Here is a 16,711-nt window from a genome sequence, read left to right on the forward strand (position 1 = left end):
GAACAATACGAACAAGGGAAACAGAGAGATACAAACCGAGGAAGAAGAAGCCGAGGAAGAAGAAGGATAGGCAGAAAAGAGATAAATAGAACACGCGCGCGGCCGCGAAAGAGGGAGGAGAGACCAATATAGCGAACGGCAACTCGACGCGATCTCTCGTGTAAAAATGACATCTGATTATCAGCGTCACGTAGCCTGTGCCGCTTTTAATTAATGAGTGTCGCGGTCACGTGAGCTCCAGCACCAACGTTCCAATTATCTGGTTCGATTCAGTGTAGAACGTCAAGGAAAAAAGAGATGTTCAATATTGCGGGGTATTCCGCTCGATCGACAGATTTCCTCAATTAGTATGAAAGCGATCGTACATGGATCGTCATCGATAACTTTCACGTTCTTCGCGGCGATAACTTGGATCGTGTCGTTTTATTTCTGTTAAATCGTCCGCGAAACGCACGGTGAACGGTGCACACGATTTAACGAAAGAATTCCTCGTAATTTTGCAGGAAGAACCGAGAGTTGTTTGGTGAGTTAACGAACGAGTCGTTTAAAATTCTGTGAAATTTCTGCTTTTTGTGCTCGCCCGGTTGAAGTTTCGAAGAGTGAAAATTTTCCGTCTCTTTGACTCGCGCGGACGACGACGATCGTGGGGATGCGTGAAAGTCACCGGAGAGTAATTGTTACCCTGTCGCGAATCCTTCGGGGAGAATTTCGTGCGATTCGATTAAACGATAGCATTCGAGAAATCTCATCGCGGGGATAACCGATTGGCCGATACTGCGCTTAATACGGCGAGCCAGTAAAACAATTTAACGGTATGTCGTGGAAACGGGCAAGCTTGCCGAGTTTCAGCCGGCGCTTCGAACGAGAGGAAAAGTCGAGACGGAGGAAGCACGCTAACGAACTATATTGTGAACAAAATAAATCGAAATAAAACGTTCAGTCGGTCGTGCAACACGCTACATACATACATATAATACATACCTAGCTATGCCCGTCTTTCGAAGCTTGGAAATTGCTTTATTTTTATTTACCGATTTCGGTCCGCTCGATCAGAGCTTATACCGAGTAAAAACGAAAATCATGCTTCTGTCGCGAGATAGAAATGTCCCCGTTTTCTCGATCTGCAAGATTGTCGCTGCTCGATCGCGATAAAACCGTTCGATCGAACGGGTCGCATCAATTACTCTTATTTGCACGATACGACCTTTTGTATTTTCGTTTTTTCCGGGTTCGACGAACTCATTTTGGTTTCCTTTCGATCGGCAGCCCGATTTTAAAGGGGTCAGTACCTCTGCGCTCCCAGATGTAATCACTTCGACACAAATACCGGGTCGTCCCCTTTGTAATTCCCATTATCTTGCCTAGTAATTACTTTTACGGCCACACTCTTTGACCGTCACTAAACAGTTTTCAGCTGGTTGCTAGAACTTTGATGCGTAATAAAGAAAGTAAAAAGTAAACTTACAGGAGAAGAAACTTCTAACGTCGTTACGGTTCGTGGATTTACCAATTTTTATTTATAATTAAAGTACGATGAAATGCCACAGCGTATAAAGACACGATACGAAGCTCCGAATCGTTTGATTAAAAATTAGTCCCGACAAAGTTTTCCACGATCCGTCGGCAACTTTGCAAGTGTTTGTAAGTAATTACATACTCGAAACTTTGTAGGTATTTCAGAAACATGGAGGGAAAGGAAGCGAGCACGTCATCGTTCCAATTGAAGGGCGTAAAGGTTGACACAGCTTCATCATCGAGTTCTTCGAATAGTTTCACCAATTTGGAAACCCCTAGCGAGAGGCGAAGCATTTACGGCACATGCGTTACAGCGGTAGACCTTATTAACCATGTACTCATCGTGGGTGTGACAGTTTGTCTTCTTTACTATTCGATACAGTCTAGCACCGTAATGCTTCTGCACGTCGCTCTTTGCACTCTTGGGGTACGTATATCGATTATACTCTCCGGCGAACTATTAGGTCACGCATTATTTCTAACTAAGTTAGAAATTTCCCGAGTTTATTTACATCATTCGATAGACCGAGATTTTGCAAACTGTTGCGTGAAATTGATTCGTGTTTACGTCCACAGTTATTGACTTTGAATTCAAAATAAATTGACACCGGCGATCAGCTTTTTATATCCCGATAAAATTCCGCGAATGCTCGTACCTCAACGCGAAAATTGTTACATGTGACAAAATTTCAAATAAAACTATCAAAAACTGTTATTCACACGAATTCGGTTGTTCCAGCGTTCGAACGGTATTCTTAACAATAAACAAGTGGTCGGATAAGATTTTTATCGGTTCGGACAAGTTTGATGAACGATCGATCCGCTATCGTTCGAAATATATGTCACGATAATTTGAAACGTTATTCGAGCTCGTCGAAGGACATTCCTTCGCGTCGTGGAAGGTACTATAAATCGGCTTTGTATAAGCTAGAATTCGAGGCGAGCAATTTTAATCGGCGGAAAGAACGCTCAAAAGGAAAATCGTTGCACAAGAAGATCCCGTAACCTTGCCCAGAAGTCCCGTTTGCAAGTTCGAGGGTCGATCTAGCTGCGATTCAAATTGCACCATTTATTTCTCCGGTTACACACCTCCCAGTCGGAACTCGAAATCGAAATTCAAGAATGACCGTGCGCCAGCTAGTCAGCCCCGAGCCAGACGTTCTTTCTTTTCCCCAAACGTACAGAAAGGGTGTAACCGAGGTGGCCAAAGAAGTTCTAACGACTTGGCCAAACGACTGCAACTTCCTCGACCTCTGACGACTCGATCTTATCCTTTTCAGTACGTCCTACTGATGTCAGAGGCCATTGTCGTGCTAGCCGATGAAAGCAGCTTGACGAACTTTCTTACGCGTCGTGCCAAGAGCCACGTTCACTGGGTCCTGCAGCTACTCGGAGCGATCTGCATCGTAGCCGGTACCGTGGTGATGTATCGGGAGAAGACATTTCATTTCAAGTCGATCCACGCGATCCTCGGCATCGCGTCGATAGCTGTTATGCTCTTTCTGGTAGCCTTTGGATACCCTGTCCTCGTCGCCGCGAAACTTCGCACGGTAATCAGACCCGTGGTCGTCAAGTTTTGCCACAACTTCTTGGGCATCAGCTGTTTTGTCTTGGGCATGGCTTCGCAGTGTTACGGCTACAAAAAGGGCTGGTTGCCCAAAACATCTAACGTACCTAATATCCAGCTAATTTGCATCATCGTTACCGCGTTAATCACGATACTTTCGTTGAGAGGAGCTCTGCCGTCGCTCTTCAAACAATTCATGACGATGTTTCGATAAATCGAGCATCGAAGATCGTGGAGACAGAAACGGGTAATAGAGGCATTTCGGACCAACACCGGATAGTTGGCATTTTTAATCGAATAGATTCTTAAACAAGGATATCAGCTTAAATGTCAATGGTGAACAATCGTCAAAGAGCAAATTCGCACAGGAAATTTTAATTACAACAGTAATTACGCGAGGTAGCGAGTGGGAAGCTTAAATTGAAAAATGAAACGATCGTGTTCTGAATAATTTCTGGATAATCGTGTTCGGAATATTATAGCGCGATAAAACGCGTGTTAATACGTTAATTACGGCAGTGAAAGTGGTCGTGCATAGTGCGGCACATTGTTATAATCATTTAGTTGCTCAATTTAACTCTAAAATTCGTTATTCCAGATTATCAGCGCTTCAACGTTAAATTTACGTTGTTGGTAACTACTTAAAAGCGTTCGGCAATTAACTCGTTGGACATTAGCAAAAGTATCGAGAAGCGGTAGACCGTGTTTGCCCCAAAAAACGTTCCCGTTTCTGCGATAGGTGTAGCGAGAAAACTCGTAGCTAAAGATAAGACTGTTCGAACGGAATCTTATTCCATTCGTAATTATAGGTTGTTTGAACATCTGGCATCGGCGATGCTGTCAGTAAAGCAGTTGTCGCGAGTATTGATATGGAAAGCAAATTCAGCACGCGACCTAGAGATTTACGCGGGGAATCCTGAAATATCGTGTGGGGAAAATACTCGTTGTATCAGAGAACGATGGGATCACGGTGCGTCATCATAGTTCAATTATATGTACAGAGATTAGGCTTGGACATAGCGAATATTTATCGTCGACGTTTAGTGGGCGTTCGAGCGGCGATTCAAAAGCGGTCGCGTAGAGAGATTCTTGTGTCACGACCGTGAGTGAATAGCGCAAATAGACACTCTTGTCGTTGCTGTTATCGCGTAGCAGACGTTTCGCGCTAATTATATCTATTATACTGACAACGAATCGATCGACGCGTTGATTTCCCTTGTAAGAAACAAAATTCGAACAAGCGTTCAATTTTCAACCGATTATGCGATACGGGATCGATGCTCCCGATATTGTTCATTACACTAATCTCGTTAATACGAAATTTGATAAAAGATGTACGGTATAATCTGGATAAAAAAGTATTTTTATATCGATATTAATGGGATTTAGAATTTTCGTTATTTACTGACAAGTAGAGTAAAGTCTTAAGACGCTGCCACAGTGAAAAGGGAAGTGAATAGCAAGACACGTTAAAATTATCTGACTGAAAGTCAACTACGCTAAAGGTTCAGCCTGACAAGAGCGTTTACTCGTCTTAACAAAATGTCATTTGCGACTATTAAGAAGATCGCGAGAAACGTCGATATTCATTTATTTGCAAATAACGCTTGATCTTCGAGTTGAAAGACACAGGCGAAGTTTACCGTAGCAGCGCGTTGCGTATCAGCAAACACGCGAATGCATATTCGGCCTTAAGTAAGCACGCAAATGACGTTTTCCAAAGTCAAACGTGAACGCATTTAATTAGGAAATTCACGACCCTGTTCGTTATTCTAGGAAATCAGCTTATTTTCGCTGGTGACAGAAGGGAAATTCATGACTCGGGGTAAATTAATTTAATGCGAGCACTCGAATAGCGGCTGTATTAAGCTCTCGCACCGATATCGGCGAACCGAATCATTTTTCGAGATATATACTTTGAAAAATCGATAAATGGTCCCGCGAGGATCGACAAAAATTTGATTTACCCACGTTCGAAGCGAGCGTTGTTATTTCGGAGCGAATTTCGCAAAATATTTGTATCCCCCGTATAATCAACGAGCGGTCAAATATTTGAGCGTTTTTTGTACGATGGCAATTGTTTCATTTCATGCGCTCTCTAAGAAGCACTCTGTGCCGATGCGTCATCGGGTATTTCTGCCAGTAATCTGTTTGAAGAATTAAAATAAATTATTCGACGATTATATCGAGCTCGGGAACTGCATATCAACGTATTTCCGAAACGACTGATGTTGTACGAGCAAATAAAATTACTGATCCATAAGGTTATCGTTTGTAACAGCGTTCGCTTTCGGTAATACTTTATTTAATTAAATTGTAAACCCGTATCATTGTTCCCATAATGCGTACGATTAATTTAATGAGCACTTTTTGCGAGCAACGAGCGAAATAATAATACACGCGCACGTATACGTAGACACGCGCTGTCGCAGGTTTGAAAAATGTAAAAATTTAATTAAAGTCAAACACATCGGGCGTTTGTGAACCGCGAAAACTGAATAAAGCTTACGGACCCGTGGGCGTAAGTTATTATATAAATATTAAGGCGACTTCCAACGAACTGGAAGGTATGTATACGCATGTAGTTTTAAGCTCCGTTAACGGGGTAGTTCACGTATTGTATGAATTATTCAGGATCCCTCGACGAACTTATAATGCATTAAATATTCACGACGCGTGCGTTAAATTCGTGCAGACGTTTGAATTTTTCATATTAACCCGCCATCCTTTGTCCCCGACACCGACTCGTTTTGCCCACAATTTCTTTCGAAGATTGTCAAAGTTGAACAATTAAATGGAATTTCGGTAGGGGAGAAAAGGAAAAGCGGAGTAGAAGGAAAGTAAAACGGTAACCGGATTCGGAGGATCGATGAAACGAGCGCGGTAAGAGTTCGCCAACAACGATGTAAAAAAGTTTCGGCGAAGTTATTCGAAGCGGTAACCGGTCGGAACGGACCGAGCAAATTAATCACGAATTAACGGCGGTAAAACAGTGTCCCGCGGTGACCACGTATTATACAAAGCGATGTCAATTCGAGGATGGCAGAAAACAAAACGGCAGGGGAACATAAAAAGCGTGTCGAAGGCAATTTAACGTGCTTTTACTCGTGAATTTGAACGGTCGACCATACAGTAGTTACCATTACTACCGACGTTCGCGGCCATTATTGCCATACGCATGGGTTCCCCCACCTTAATCTACGGTTTTCCAAAAATATTCGCCCGCCTTTGTCCCCGGTTATTTCTTCTTTTTTTGTCGCTACCGATGGCTCCATCGAGTGGACGATTTATGCTGATGCATTTGCGACCATTTTCCAGCGATCAGAGTGTATTGTTTAGCCGCATCGATGGACCGCAGTTTTAACGCTCGCCGATAGAATCGACGAAATCGTCTTCGGTCAGCTCAACCTGTATCCAGTTAAAAAAGGAGCAGAGAAAATACGAGGTATAATCTTCCGAAAGTGTAACTTTACGCTTGCAGTAAAAAAACTGCGAACCATTTCGTTCATTTTTAACCCCAACGTTCCCCAATTCGTCTGGCTTTAACCACGAGCGAACGCGCGTGTCTGCATAGGCTGCTGGTCAACTGGAATCGAACGGAACTTTTATCATCCATATCCGACAACGAAGCGACGCGATACAGCGCGCGAAACAAAGTTATCTTGCACGTACGACACGACGGAAGTTTGCCACTGCGAAATTCCGTGGTTCCGCTCGATCGAACGTAACTGCGTGATGTCGTTGTTCGCGAACACTCCCACCACCGTCGACACCACCGTGGCACGGTATAATAACGATTCCGAAATTTCTGTACACGCGAACGAGGAATGTACATTGTTAATCCTAGAACGGGCAAAACGAGAATTAACGGCAGGAAATTTCTCATCGGTTTTGGCTAGACGTTCCTCTCCAATAAGTGTGGTTTTGGATACAGATAGTCTATGGGGGTCAGGCTGTATTTCAGGAGATTCGTTTTAACCAACGTGCGTGGAGGATCGTGTAATCCTCCATGAAATATCTCGATGGCTGACGAGTTGATCGATTAATCGAGAAGGATTTCGGTACAAAAGAAAGCGGACAAGAAAGCCTCGATACGTGACGTTGTAACGATGACGGGATCGTTGTTAATTAAGCGAACAATGGCTACAATGCGGCCGGGTAATAACGAAACAACGAGCTCTTTTTAACTATTACGCTTGACAATGTGTTCATTAGCCTCTTAATTAACATACGTTATGAGGCGCGTAATAAACGCGCTTTTGTTCTGTCGCGAACAGAATACAATATTGCCAACGGAGTCGATTCATTTTTTCCTCGTAAATCGCCCGCTATCCGCTTTTGTATCCCTCACCCTCTTACTCGGAGCGCCGATCAGCCTCGAGTATACATACATATGCATGGGTAGATCGAATCTCGTCATGGTTATCGTTCATCCGGACCCATACTATCGGCCGGAATCAATTAATGTAAATCAAAAGCCACGAACGAAAGCGCATCACCGCGCGGCCGAAAAGGGAATCCGTAAGAAACGTTGCGCAACCGATGCCTGTCTATTTTGGGAACCGTAGTACTTCAAAAACTATGTAGATCACTTTGTTTGGACAAGAACAGGCCTTGAACTTGGAGTTGCATATTTTCTATTTCGAATTTTATATATATGGGGAGTTGCCATATACACTCTTTTATCAAAATGTCATCGTGAGTATTTAAAAGCGTGAATCGTATCAGCAGAACTAAATATTTGAACGAATCGAAATTTGTAACTTCACCTTTGTCATGAATTTCGCATGGAACAAATCGATGTGACGAGACGCGTACACTATCGTTCAAGAGTAAGAACATGTAGCAAGTTTGAAGCTTGAATGCATAAATGTCTCTAAACAGAGTAAATTATCGGGTTGAAAATCAGATTATTCTCTCGACGCTATGTTTACATTGTCCGTTTCCTACCTGCCCGTTTCACTCAATGAACCCGTTTCAGCTCTCCCCGTTCCGCCCCTTGTTCGTTTCACCTAAATTCCTTGACCAACTCGGCTCATCCTCCGCTCTTGCCGATTAATACACCTTAATCTACCGTTGTGACGACAATTTAATTAATTCGCGACAATACCGATTATACGGGTTAGCGAATATTTTGTATGACATTTAATCCGTGTTTTCCGAGTAATAAGCATCGTTCGCGCTATATCGATTTAATAGTCAAATAAATTATTCGATCCGGTTAAATAATTAATCCCTGGCGGGTGGTGACCCGGTCAATCGTGATCCGTAGCTACGTATACGAGTCGCCTCGACTGAATTTAGACAGTCGAATTTCCGAACGAAAAATGTTCGCGTATCGGAGAAAGTAATTTAAAATTAATCAGCTTAGCGAAAAGCCCGGGTCGTTATTCGGGGAATTAAAGAACGGACGATTGAATAATGGCGATTCGAGATTATTAAAGAAGCCAATTAATGCAAAAACTTCCATTTGCGGTAAAAACGAAACATTATGGAGTATAAACTGGTGACCGTATATTCATGAACGGTAGCATACGTACGCAAGATTACACGCTCGCACGGGTCGATTGTATACGCGGTTGAATTATGTCCGTGAGAGCACAAGTTACCGGACATTGGACGGGACGATAGCGGTGTACCAGGTGAAACGGTTATGTTTCATTTCGCCCGGGTTAATAGAAGTAACGTCAATCGTTGGAAGAGGCTGGCTGAAGGGTCACGCTTTCCACCAGGGGTTTGCAAACAGAATATCGACGTGCTTTGAGCGTTTTCGTCGTACATTCAATTCGCGGACTCGATGGTATTTCAGACTCTTTTCTGCCAATTGTGTATCCTTGAAATACTGCTCGATATATCGTCGGTTGCGTTCGAGGAGCCAGTTTATTAGAACGATAAACGCGAAACGATCATGAAAGGAGTTACGAGGGTACGAAGGATTCGGAACAATTATTTATCGTTGGAAATGGAATGTTAAACGCTTGTGGATTTTAATAAATAGGGTCGTTATTCGGGTGTATCGAATAACGGACGAATGTTGAAACAATTTTATTTTATTTTTTATTGTATCGACCGCACGCGGTAAATATTAATGCTTTTATTTTAAACGGGAAATATTCGTTTAATTTTGGAATATAATTTCAAAAGCATATTGCCTGCAAACAGAAACATTCAATAATATCAGTTGCAAAAGAAACATTTGAAACGTCTCATCTCTTTGGTGCGTGCGATTAATATGGTTGAAAAGCTCGAACAGGGGGATGATTTTGGGTCAAAGCCAGATTTTAAACTCATTAAGCGCACGCCATTCTGATGGACCTGGGAACGCATTTATCCGCTGTTTTTCGTTTGTCCGTGAGCGCACCCACGGTTATTTTCACTCGCCGCTCACTCTATGCTGCTGCATGACAAAATATTCGACTACGTTTCCGTTGTAACGCCAGAGAAATTGATTTTACCACAGGAAATAGGATATATAAATCATTTACACGCGTGTAATTCCTCTGTGGAAATAGAACGTGTACGGATTGTATACCTCCTGACCTTTTCATCTGGAGCTTTTATTTTATATATTTTTTTCCTCGTTGAAATTACATGCAAACACTTGTTCGCCAGTATTGAACGGCTTTTTTGTTGTTGCGCAACAAATATTTCCATGTCATACAATATTTCGATTCTTTTCCGCTTGAAAACTGCTTAGATGCTTATACATCGCGTAATAAATTACGAACTCGTTACGAAAGACCGCAGAGAAGGTAGGGAACTCGGGGAACACCCTGTGGATGAAACGAGGCAAGGATTTCCCCTCGTTCGATCGTTCTGCCCACAATATCAACAAGTAATATCGCGATCGGTATTCTTAGAACGCTCCGATAACGATAGAAAGGAAAATGCAACGGCGGCAATACGAGGAAAAACTTGTCCAAGAGGAAACTATAGCTAGGAAACGCATTTTTACAAACGACCTCGTTGTGTTGTCTCGTTCCTTCGTAATCTTCTTCGTCCGCTGGTCAGAAAAAAGGAAAAGACACGACTTTGAGATAAACTTTCCGCACGAGGCGACGTTCATTTACGTAAGAAGAACTTTAAACCTTGGGCTGTGCCATTTCAGATCGAACAAGAACGACGATCGACGGTCGTAGTTCTTCAACTTTAAGCTCGGTCACCGAGGAAAGTTCGCACGTATCTTTGATGCCGCGAAAAATTCTAGCCCGCAGTCTTAAAGCACCCTTTTACACTTGAAACTTCGTTCGCCGACCTTAAATCCGGCCTTATGCAATCAAGCCAGAATCGGAAACTTGCGTGGCTCGTAGCCGGTTAGAAAAGCGGTGAAATCTTGCTTCTTTAAGTAACTTACCTTTTCACAGTAGTTTTCACATAGCCCACGATATTCGCCTGATATCCTGCCCCATCGATCCAACTTATCCCATTTTCTCTCTTGTACGGGCAAGTCTTCCACTTTGAGAACTCCTCGTCATCTTCGACCACTCCGACGATGTAATTTATGATAAAAAGAAAAGAAGAAAGTGATAGTCGGACTTTGTTACGAAACGCGTGGTGCGAAAGTGGATGATGCCGGTAACAGGAGAGGGATTTATCTTCGCATAAAAATTTCTTCTTTTCCTGATTATTCGACCGATCAATTTTCATTGAAACCTAGGAGTTCTTCATTTATTTAATTGATTCATTTTAGCGTTTGTGGACATGAAATGAATGGTACGGATGGGTAGTCGTATCTCTTCTAAATTCGATTGAAGTGTACATATCGCGATACATGGAGTCATATTTCTTGTTCCACGAACGTATTACTAATTACGTTTAAAAGATCAACAGAGCGAAAGATCGATTTTATGCGAACATGATTAAATATCGGGTTTTTTCGTTCTATCAGATACCAATTACAACGTGAAAATGAATAATTTTGCAGCGCACGTTAAATGAAACTCTCGGTTACAATTCTATCAATCGTAAGCGCAAAATCGCGCAAGTTAATTTAACGAGATATTGCTGTTTTCCTAAGAATAAAAAAACCTTAATGGCATTTCAATAAAATGGATAAAAGTTGTCGGTAGATTTAATAAGAGACGTGAACCGATTCTCCAGCCAACGAAATTTCATAACGAGAGAATGCTTTTAAAAATTGTTTTCTGAAATTCGAAGAACCGTGTTTGTCCACGATCACGTGGTCGTTATTGCCACAGCCTGTGATCGCCTGATATCGTTCGAAAAATCCAAACAGCATAGGCATGCAGCTTTTGTGCCGTCGCACGATGCGAACCGGAAAAGGAATTTTCAGCGGTAAACGGTGGGGTTAAGTCTTTATTAAAAAGCTTCCGTTCCGAGGGAGCATCTCGCGACGCTCCGAGCAAACACGATAGCATCAGGGCCACGTATAATTTCCCGGATACATTTACAGGAAGACATTTATTTAAAAGTATCTGCTTCCAACGAGATTAGTTCACGTCCTTGTCGCGTGTAGCATCGAAGAGTAACCGGGGGTGGAAAGCGAAATAAAGGCGATACCGACGATAAAAGTCCATCCACGTAAAAGCAAACTTTCCTCTTAAATTTCAGTTTTTTTTTTAACCCTCTTGATGGCCGTCATACAGCGTAAAACGGTGATAACGATTGCCGATACCGCGAAGTCGATACAACGTACAAAATCGAGTAATTTTTGCAACGACGAAAATCTAATTTAACCTTCCGTTTTCTCCATGGTCTCTTCGGTCACGGTGGAAATTATTTTTGTACGAGACCAGATATAAGCATTAACAGGCTCAATATTGATCCCACGTTGTTCCATTTTTACTCAGCCCCACGGTTTGCCGGCGTTCTATAAAGAATGTACATTTCACGGCGAACGGATGTGCACACATACGGGGTGGTTGAAAAACGACGGCACAGGAATTTTCAGCTGTAAAAGTGCGGAAAGGAGAAATTCCGGAACGCTTGAGGTGTTTCGACGAAACGCAACGATTGTCCTGTGTTTCGTTTTCGAGTGATAAAACACAAGCACATGGCATCTGGCAGGAACAATCTTTCTTGAAAGCTCGCGAGAAACCTCATCGGTGCTAATCAACTTTATTTCTTGTGTTCCTTCGGCTCGCGTTATTTTCCTCGTAGTTTTTGCGCGAATTCGTCGCTAAACAAGTTGAAACCCACAGTCTACAAAAGAGTACAGGCAATCAGAAAGTTTTTCCTCTCGAAATAACTCAAAAATTCCTTTATCGTTACGAGACAGTAAAGTCTAGCGTGCAGCTCGACCTCGCGAAGGTAAGTGGCTTCTTGAGCGACCGTGGCTTGCCAGATAGGGTGGAAAATATATGAACCAGGACTAAAAACAATAATAGGATCAAGTAATTGTACGAAAAGTTTATTACCACTATGGGATATAGGAAATTGGTTATCGAACAACAGATTCCTGTTTGCCCAAACAGGAATAAATTTTCTATTCAAAATATCGACGAAACCGTTTATTTTAAGCTTCGAGTTAATATGCCGTAACTGCTATTTTGCGATAGTTTTATGTCACGAAATCGTGTCAGATTTCTCGTAGCCTGAGATTGGTTATTTCGATATAAATGGCAACCAATCAGTTTATATTAGGAACAGCAATAAAACGTTTATATATTCATTTTCATCGAGCTTCGAACACCGTACGGATATGTCATAAGTGACATATACTTTTATATCACGAATTTATATCGAACTTTTTATGCCTCGAGAATAGACATCCGACATTCAGGAGGGCAATGTTACGTACTGAAAATTGATCAGTAGTACAAGTTAACGCAAGTTGAATCCCTAAACGAGTTATTTTAAAATAACAAATTCACAAATACAACCACGTCCGCTTCAGAGGAAATATTTTGCTCGAAAACATTCTTATCCGGATAGGTTCGCGTGCACGTACGGGTCGCATAAATATTTCCTTAGAATGCATTTTGCGTGCATGAGTCCCAGCGTCATATCACGTATGCATACGTAGGTACGTATCTCTCAGTGGATCATCTCGTTGTTTTGTCGAAGTCGTTACATCCGACGTAGACAGCGGCGTGTAATCCTCGAACAACGTGGATAAAGCCGCGTTGTATGCATAACAGGGTGAACTTGTCAGGTGGGTGTCAGTCAAAGCCATTTTATCCTCGACCGGCACCTAATCAGACTGAAAATGAATTTTTTTCCGACGCTTTGAAGGAAAAATCCGCGCGCGAGTAAAAGATTTTCTCGACGAGACTTCAACGTTCTATGCATGTCGCGACTTTAATTCTATCGCAACTTATCGACCAACTTACTTCATGAATCTTCGTTTTCCTATCAAAACCGCTGGCCGAACTATCAAACTCGCAAACGGTTGAACGCGCATCGGTCCTCGGTAGCCTGAAATATTCACATGAAGCACATTCAATATTTAAAGTGCTTTTAAATGCATGTTTCACCGCGATTACGTTACGCTGTTCGAGCGCGTGCAACGAATCGACTATTATGACCGTCGATGCATACGTGTAAGTTGACTACATTTTTCATGCTCTCACGGTTCTTTATTTTCACGATTATTCCTTTCCCCCTTTCATATTCGTTCGTTTTGTTTTTTCCATATATGCGCGAGCACGAACACGCCAGTCTATAATAAAAAGGTTCTTGATTTTCAACGTATACGCTTCGATTGGAGGGCGAACGACGGGTTATTTGCATGTTTCTCACGATTTCATCCCTCGACCTTAGTCGCTCCGGATCTGTCGTCGTCCTCTTTAGCCAGGACTAAGATTGCGAATAAATTCTTTTTTTTGAGAACGTCGATCGATGCCACGAGTGGATGACGCTACCCAAGGAGCATCCAAAATCGAATTTGTTCTGGCTCGTGGCGGCACGAGTAGCTTGGTTGGTCGTATATAACAATCAGGGCTTATCACGGTTCGTCAGTAAAAGGCTGACGAGGCGTGGGTCAATCCCAGCCCGGTCGATAAGGTCATCGAGCCACTGAGCAGAGTCATTTGCCGACACCGGCCAGCCACCTCGTAGAATTATCCTCGTTGACGAGCGGCCAGGGCTTAGTGGCCGCATTAGGGACACGAATTTCTTCCGGAGATTCGCGTAAGACGAACGAGAAACACGTCTCCGGGTCGAGAACCGGGAAACGCCGGAGAATCGAGCTGGCCCAATTTCTAACGAGCCTGGTTAAAACTCCAACCCACTCGTCGACTTTGAACTGGCTAAATTTTCTGAACGAATATTTTTCTTCCGGTATGATGGAATCTGCAACGCCACGACTTTTTACTCGCGTTCGAACTCTCCGTGTCCCGAAATCGGTCATTCGACGCGATCATTCGCGAGCTCAACGATCTGCTTCCGGACCGAGTTATTTGTCGATATCCTCGAAATGTAGGGTGACCACTTATTTTCGCGACAAAAGTGGTAAAAGCGTTAGATCGATACTCATCGAATATAACGGGCCAGTTTGAAACTTTACTAAATTTTCTTGCCAATCCGATATATTCCGTGTCATTTTCGACTTACCTAGGAGTACGGATACAAGAAGTCCGGAGATAAATTTAGTCCAATAAGTATGAAACTGTATCCATTACCATTAATTGAACTTTACACGGCGAAACATCTTTCCGTTTGTACAGCGAACCGTGGCCCTATCCGCCAAAACGAAGAAGAACGTATTTGTAACGGTGAATAAACGGAGACGAAGTGAATAACGATCCGGCCGAAGATAAAGTTTGAATTGCCTTTACCAGAATTGCCGCCTAAGTGCATTAAAACTTCAAGCAGTTACCAACTGGGATTACCATGGAATGTCTCCTGTACTCTCCGGATTTTGATGCCGCGAAGTTCTAATTCGTTGGGTTCATTTGACGATCGCACTTCGATCTCTGTCCTCGTTTTCACGCCTTCCCTCTTTTTCCCTCTGTCCTAATTGCTCCTCCCAACGAAAGCTCGCGATGCCGGGGTAGAGAATTGAACGCGAACAAACTAAACCGCGTGACATTCCATCGAAATACACGCGAAATCAAAGCTATGATTCGAGAATCAAAGGGCGAACAGGCGTCGGTAGAATTTCCATCGAATTTTATTGGAAGTTCGTGAATGATTTCCGGCGAATATCACCGGAACATATTCCACGTGATTTCGGTCATCGGCCGCACTTCGAATTTATCATCCCTGCGAAACGACTTCGTTCGGGGCTTCGTTCTCGGCTAAAGGGTTCCTTGCATATCAATGAGGATGTAAAATGATCGGTGACCAGGAGTAGCACTTCGAATTACCGTCGAATGTTCCACGCAAAGACGGACCAAGGGATGCTGAATTGGTTCGAATCTCTGGAAAACGTCCTCTCTTGTCCCATTCGAACTTGAACCGATCGCACACACGCGTTTCTGATTTGAATTACAACCATGAGTCCTTTGTGGTCTTCAACCTTGATATGTGCACCGCTCTTGTAACCCGATTACTCCAGTCACATTCCCCTCTGAACCTGAAATTTCAGAACGTTCTGCATCGACCTCGTTCTGGGTCAATTTTCGCGCCCAGCTGCGCGAAGATAGAAAATTGATCAATTTGTTTCGTGTGTTGTTCCGATTATCGATGATTTTATCGGTCGAACGGGAAATTAGGAATGCGCGGGGCATTGTCGCGGACGTTAATGGAATCGGATAACCCGCGTGATATAGACATACTTCCTATCGAAGACACGGATCAGAAACGAGTTAAGATTTTCAGTCGTGGTGGTAGGAATAGATTAGAGTCATCTTTCTGGAATAATGACGTCGGTCCGTGCAAGTCGTTTGGGACACGATATTAACGATTCAAATTTAGCACAGTCGAATGCTGGCTGCTTGATTGCAAGCCAACACCGATCCGACCCTTTAAAACGGGTCAACAGGATACGGTTCCTTGGAAAGGAAAGAAAAGACAGGTTAGGTAGAAAAAAAGAGACGGGATAGACAGAAAGTCGAAACAAAGTTTCCGTAGGCGTTCGAGGCTTCTCTTAATTGTGACGAGCACAATTTCTCAGAGAGAGAAACACGATTTATGGAGAAATCGAAGCGAGTGCTCTATGTAGCGTTTCAACAGCACGCTGGTAAACGTTTTTATTCGAAAATTCAACCTGCTTTCGTCACGCGAAATGTAAAAGCAAAATATTAAAAAATAGGATTTGAATGGGTTATGAGAAACACGAAATAAAAATGCACTTTTGATACTCGACTGTCATATAAATCAACGGCTCTGCTATTATAAATGTTCACTTTTCACTTTTACGCGAGACCAAAAATGATCATTTCTTTATCGTGCTTTCAGGGATGAGTAATACCCCAGCTGAGAAACGGTGTACGAAGGTGAAATCACCGAAGGCAATTCGTGTAGCTGCTTCGAGTGTAGTATCGAAACTCTTGATCAGAAGTGCGTTTGATGGTGTTCAAGGTAAACATAATTGAGCACCGGCAAAATCGTCTTCACTCGAGTGTCACTCGAGTTCCCATTCTGAAATTTAGTTTCAATGATGTTCTAATTGCGTCGAGCGTACTATCCTTGCAATTACTCGACACAAAGCGAATCAGAACAATATATCGTGTCTTTCGGACGAATCAAGCGATTCTTTAGCGGTTAACGAGTCGCGTAAAGAGT

At 42.8% G+C, this 16,711-nt stretch overlaps 1 protein-coding gene across 1 annotated transcript; it reads left to right on the forward strand.

Annotated features, from left to right (window-relative positions):
• The first annotated feature begins 247 nt into the window (after positions 1-247).
• On the forward strand, positions 248-5,778 carry LOC100879344 (transmembrane reductase CYB561D2). Its single transcript, XM_003704303.3, has 3 exons — positions 248-523; positions 1,672-1,942; positions 2,796-5,778. Exons 2-3 carry the CDS (start codon positions 1,685-1,687, stop codon positions 3,294-3,296), a joined length of 759 nt encoding a protein of 252 aa, XP_003704351.1. The 5' UTR covers positions 248-523; positions 1,672-1,684; the 3' UTR covers positions 3,297-5,778.
• The last annotated feature ends 10,933 nt before the right edge of the window (positions 5,779-16,711 follow it).

Source organism: Megachile rotundata, chromosome 6, assembly GCF_050947335.1.
Source record: "Megachile rotundata isolate GNS110a chromosome 6, iyMegRotu1, whole genome shotgun sequence".
Classification (NCBI taxonomy): domain Eukaryota; kingdom Metazoa; phylum Arthropoda; class Insecta; order Hymenoptera; family Megachilidae; genus Megachile; species Megachile rotundata.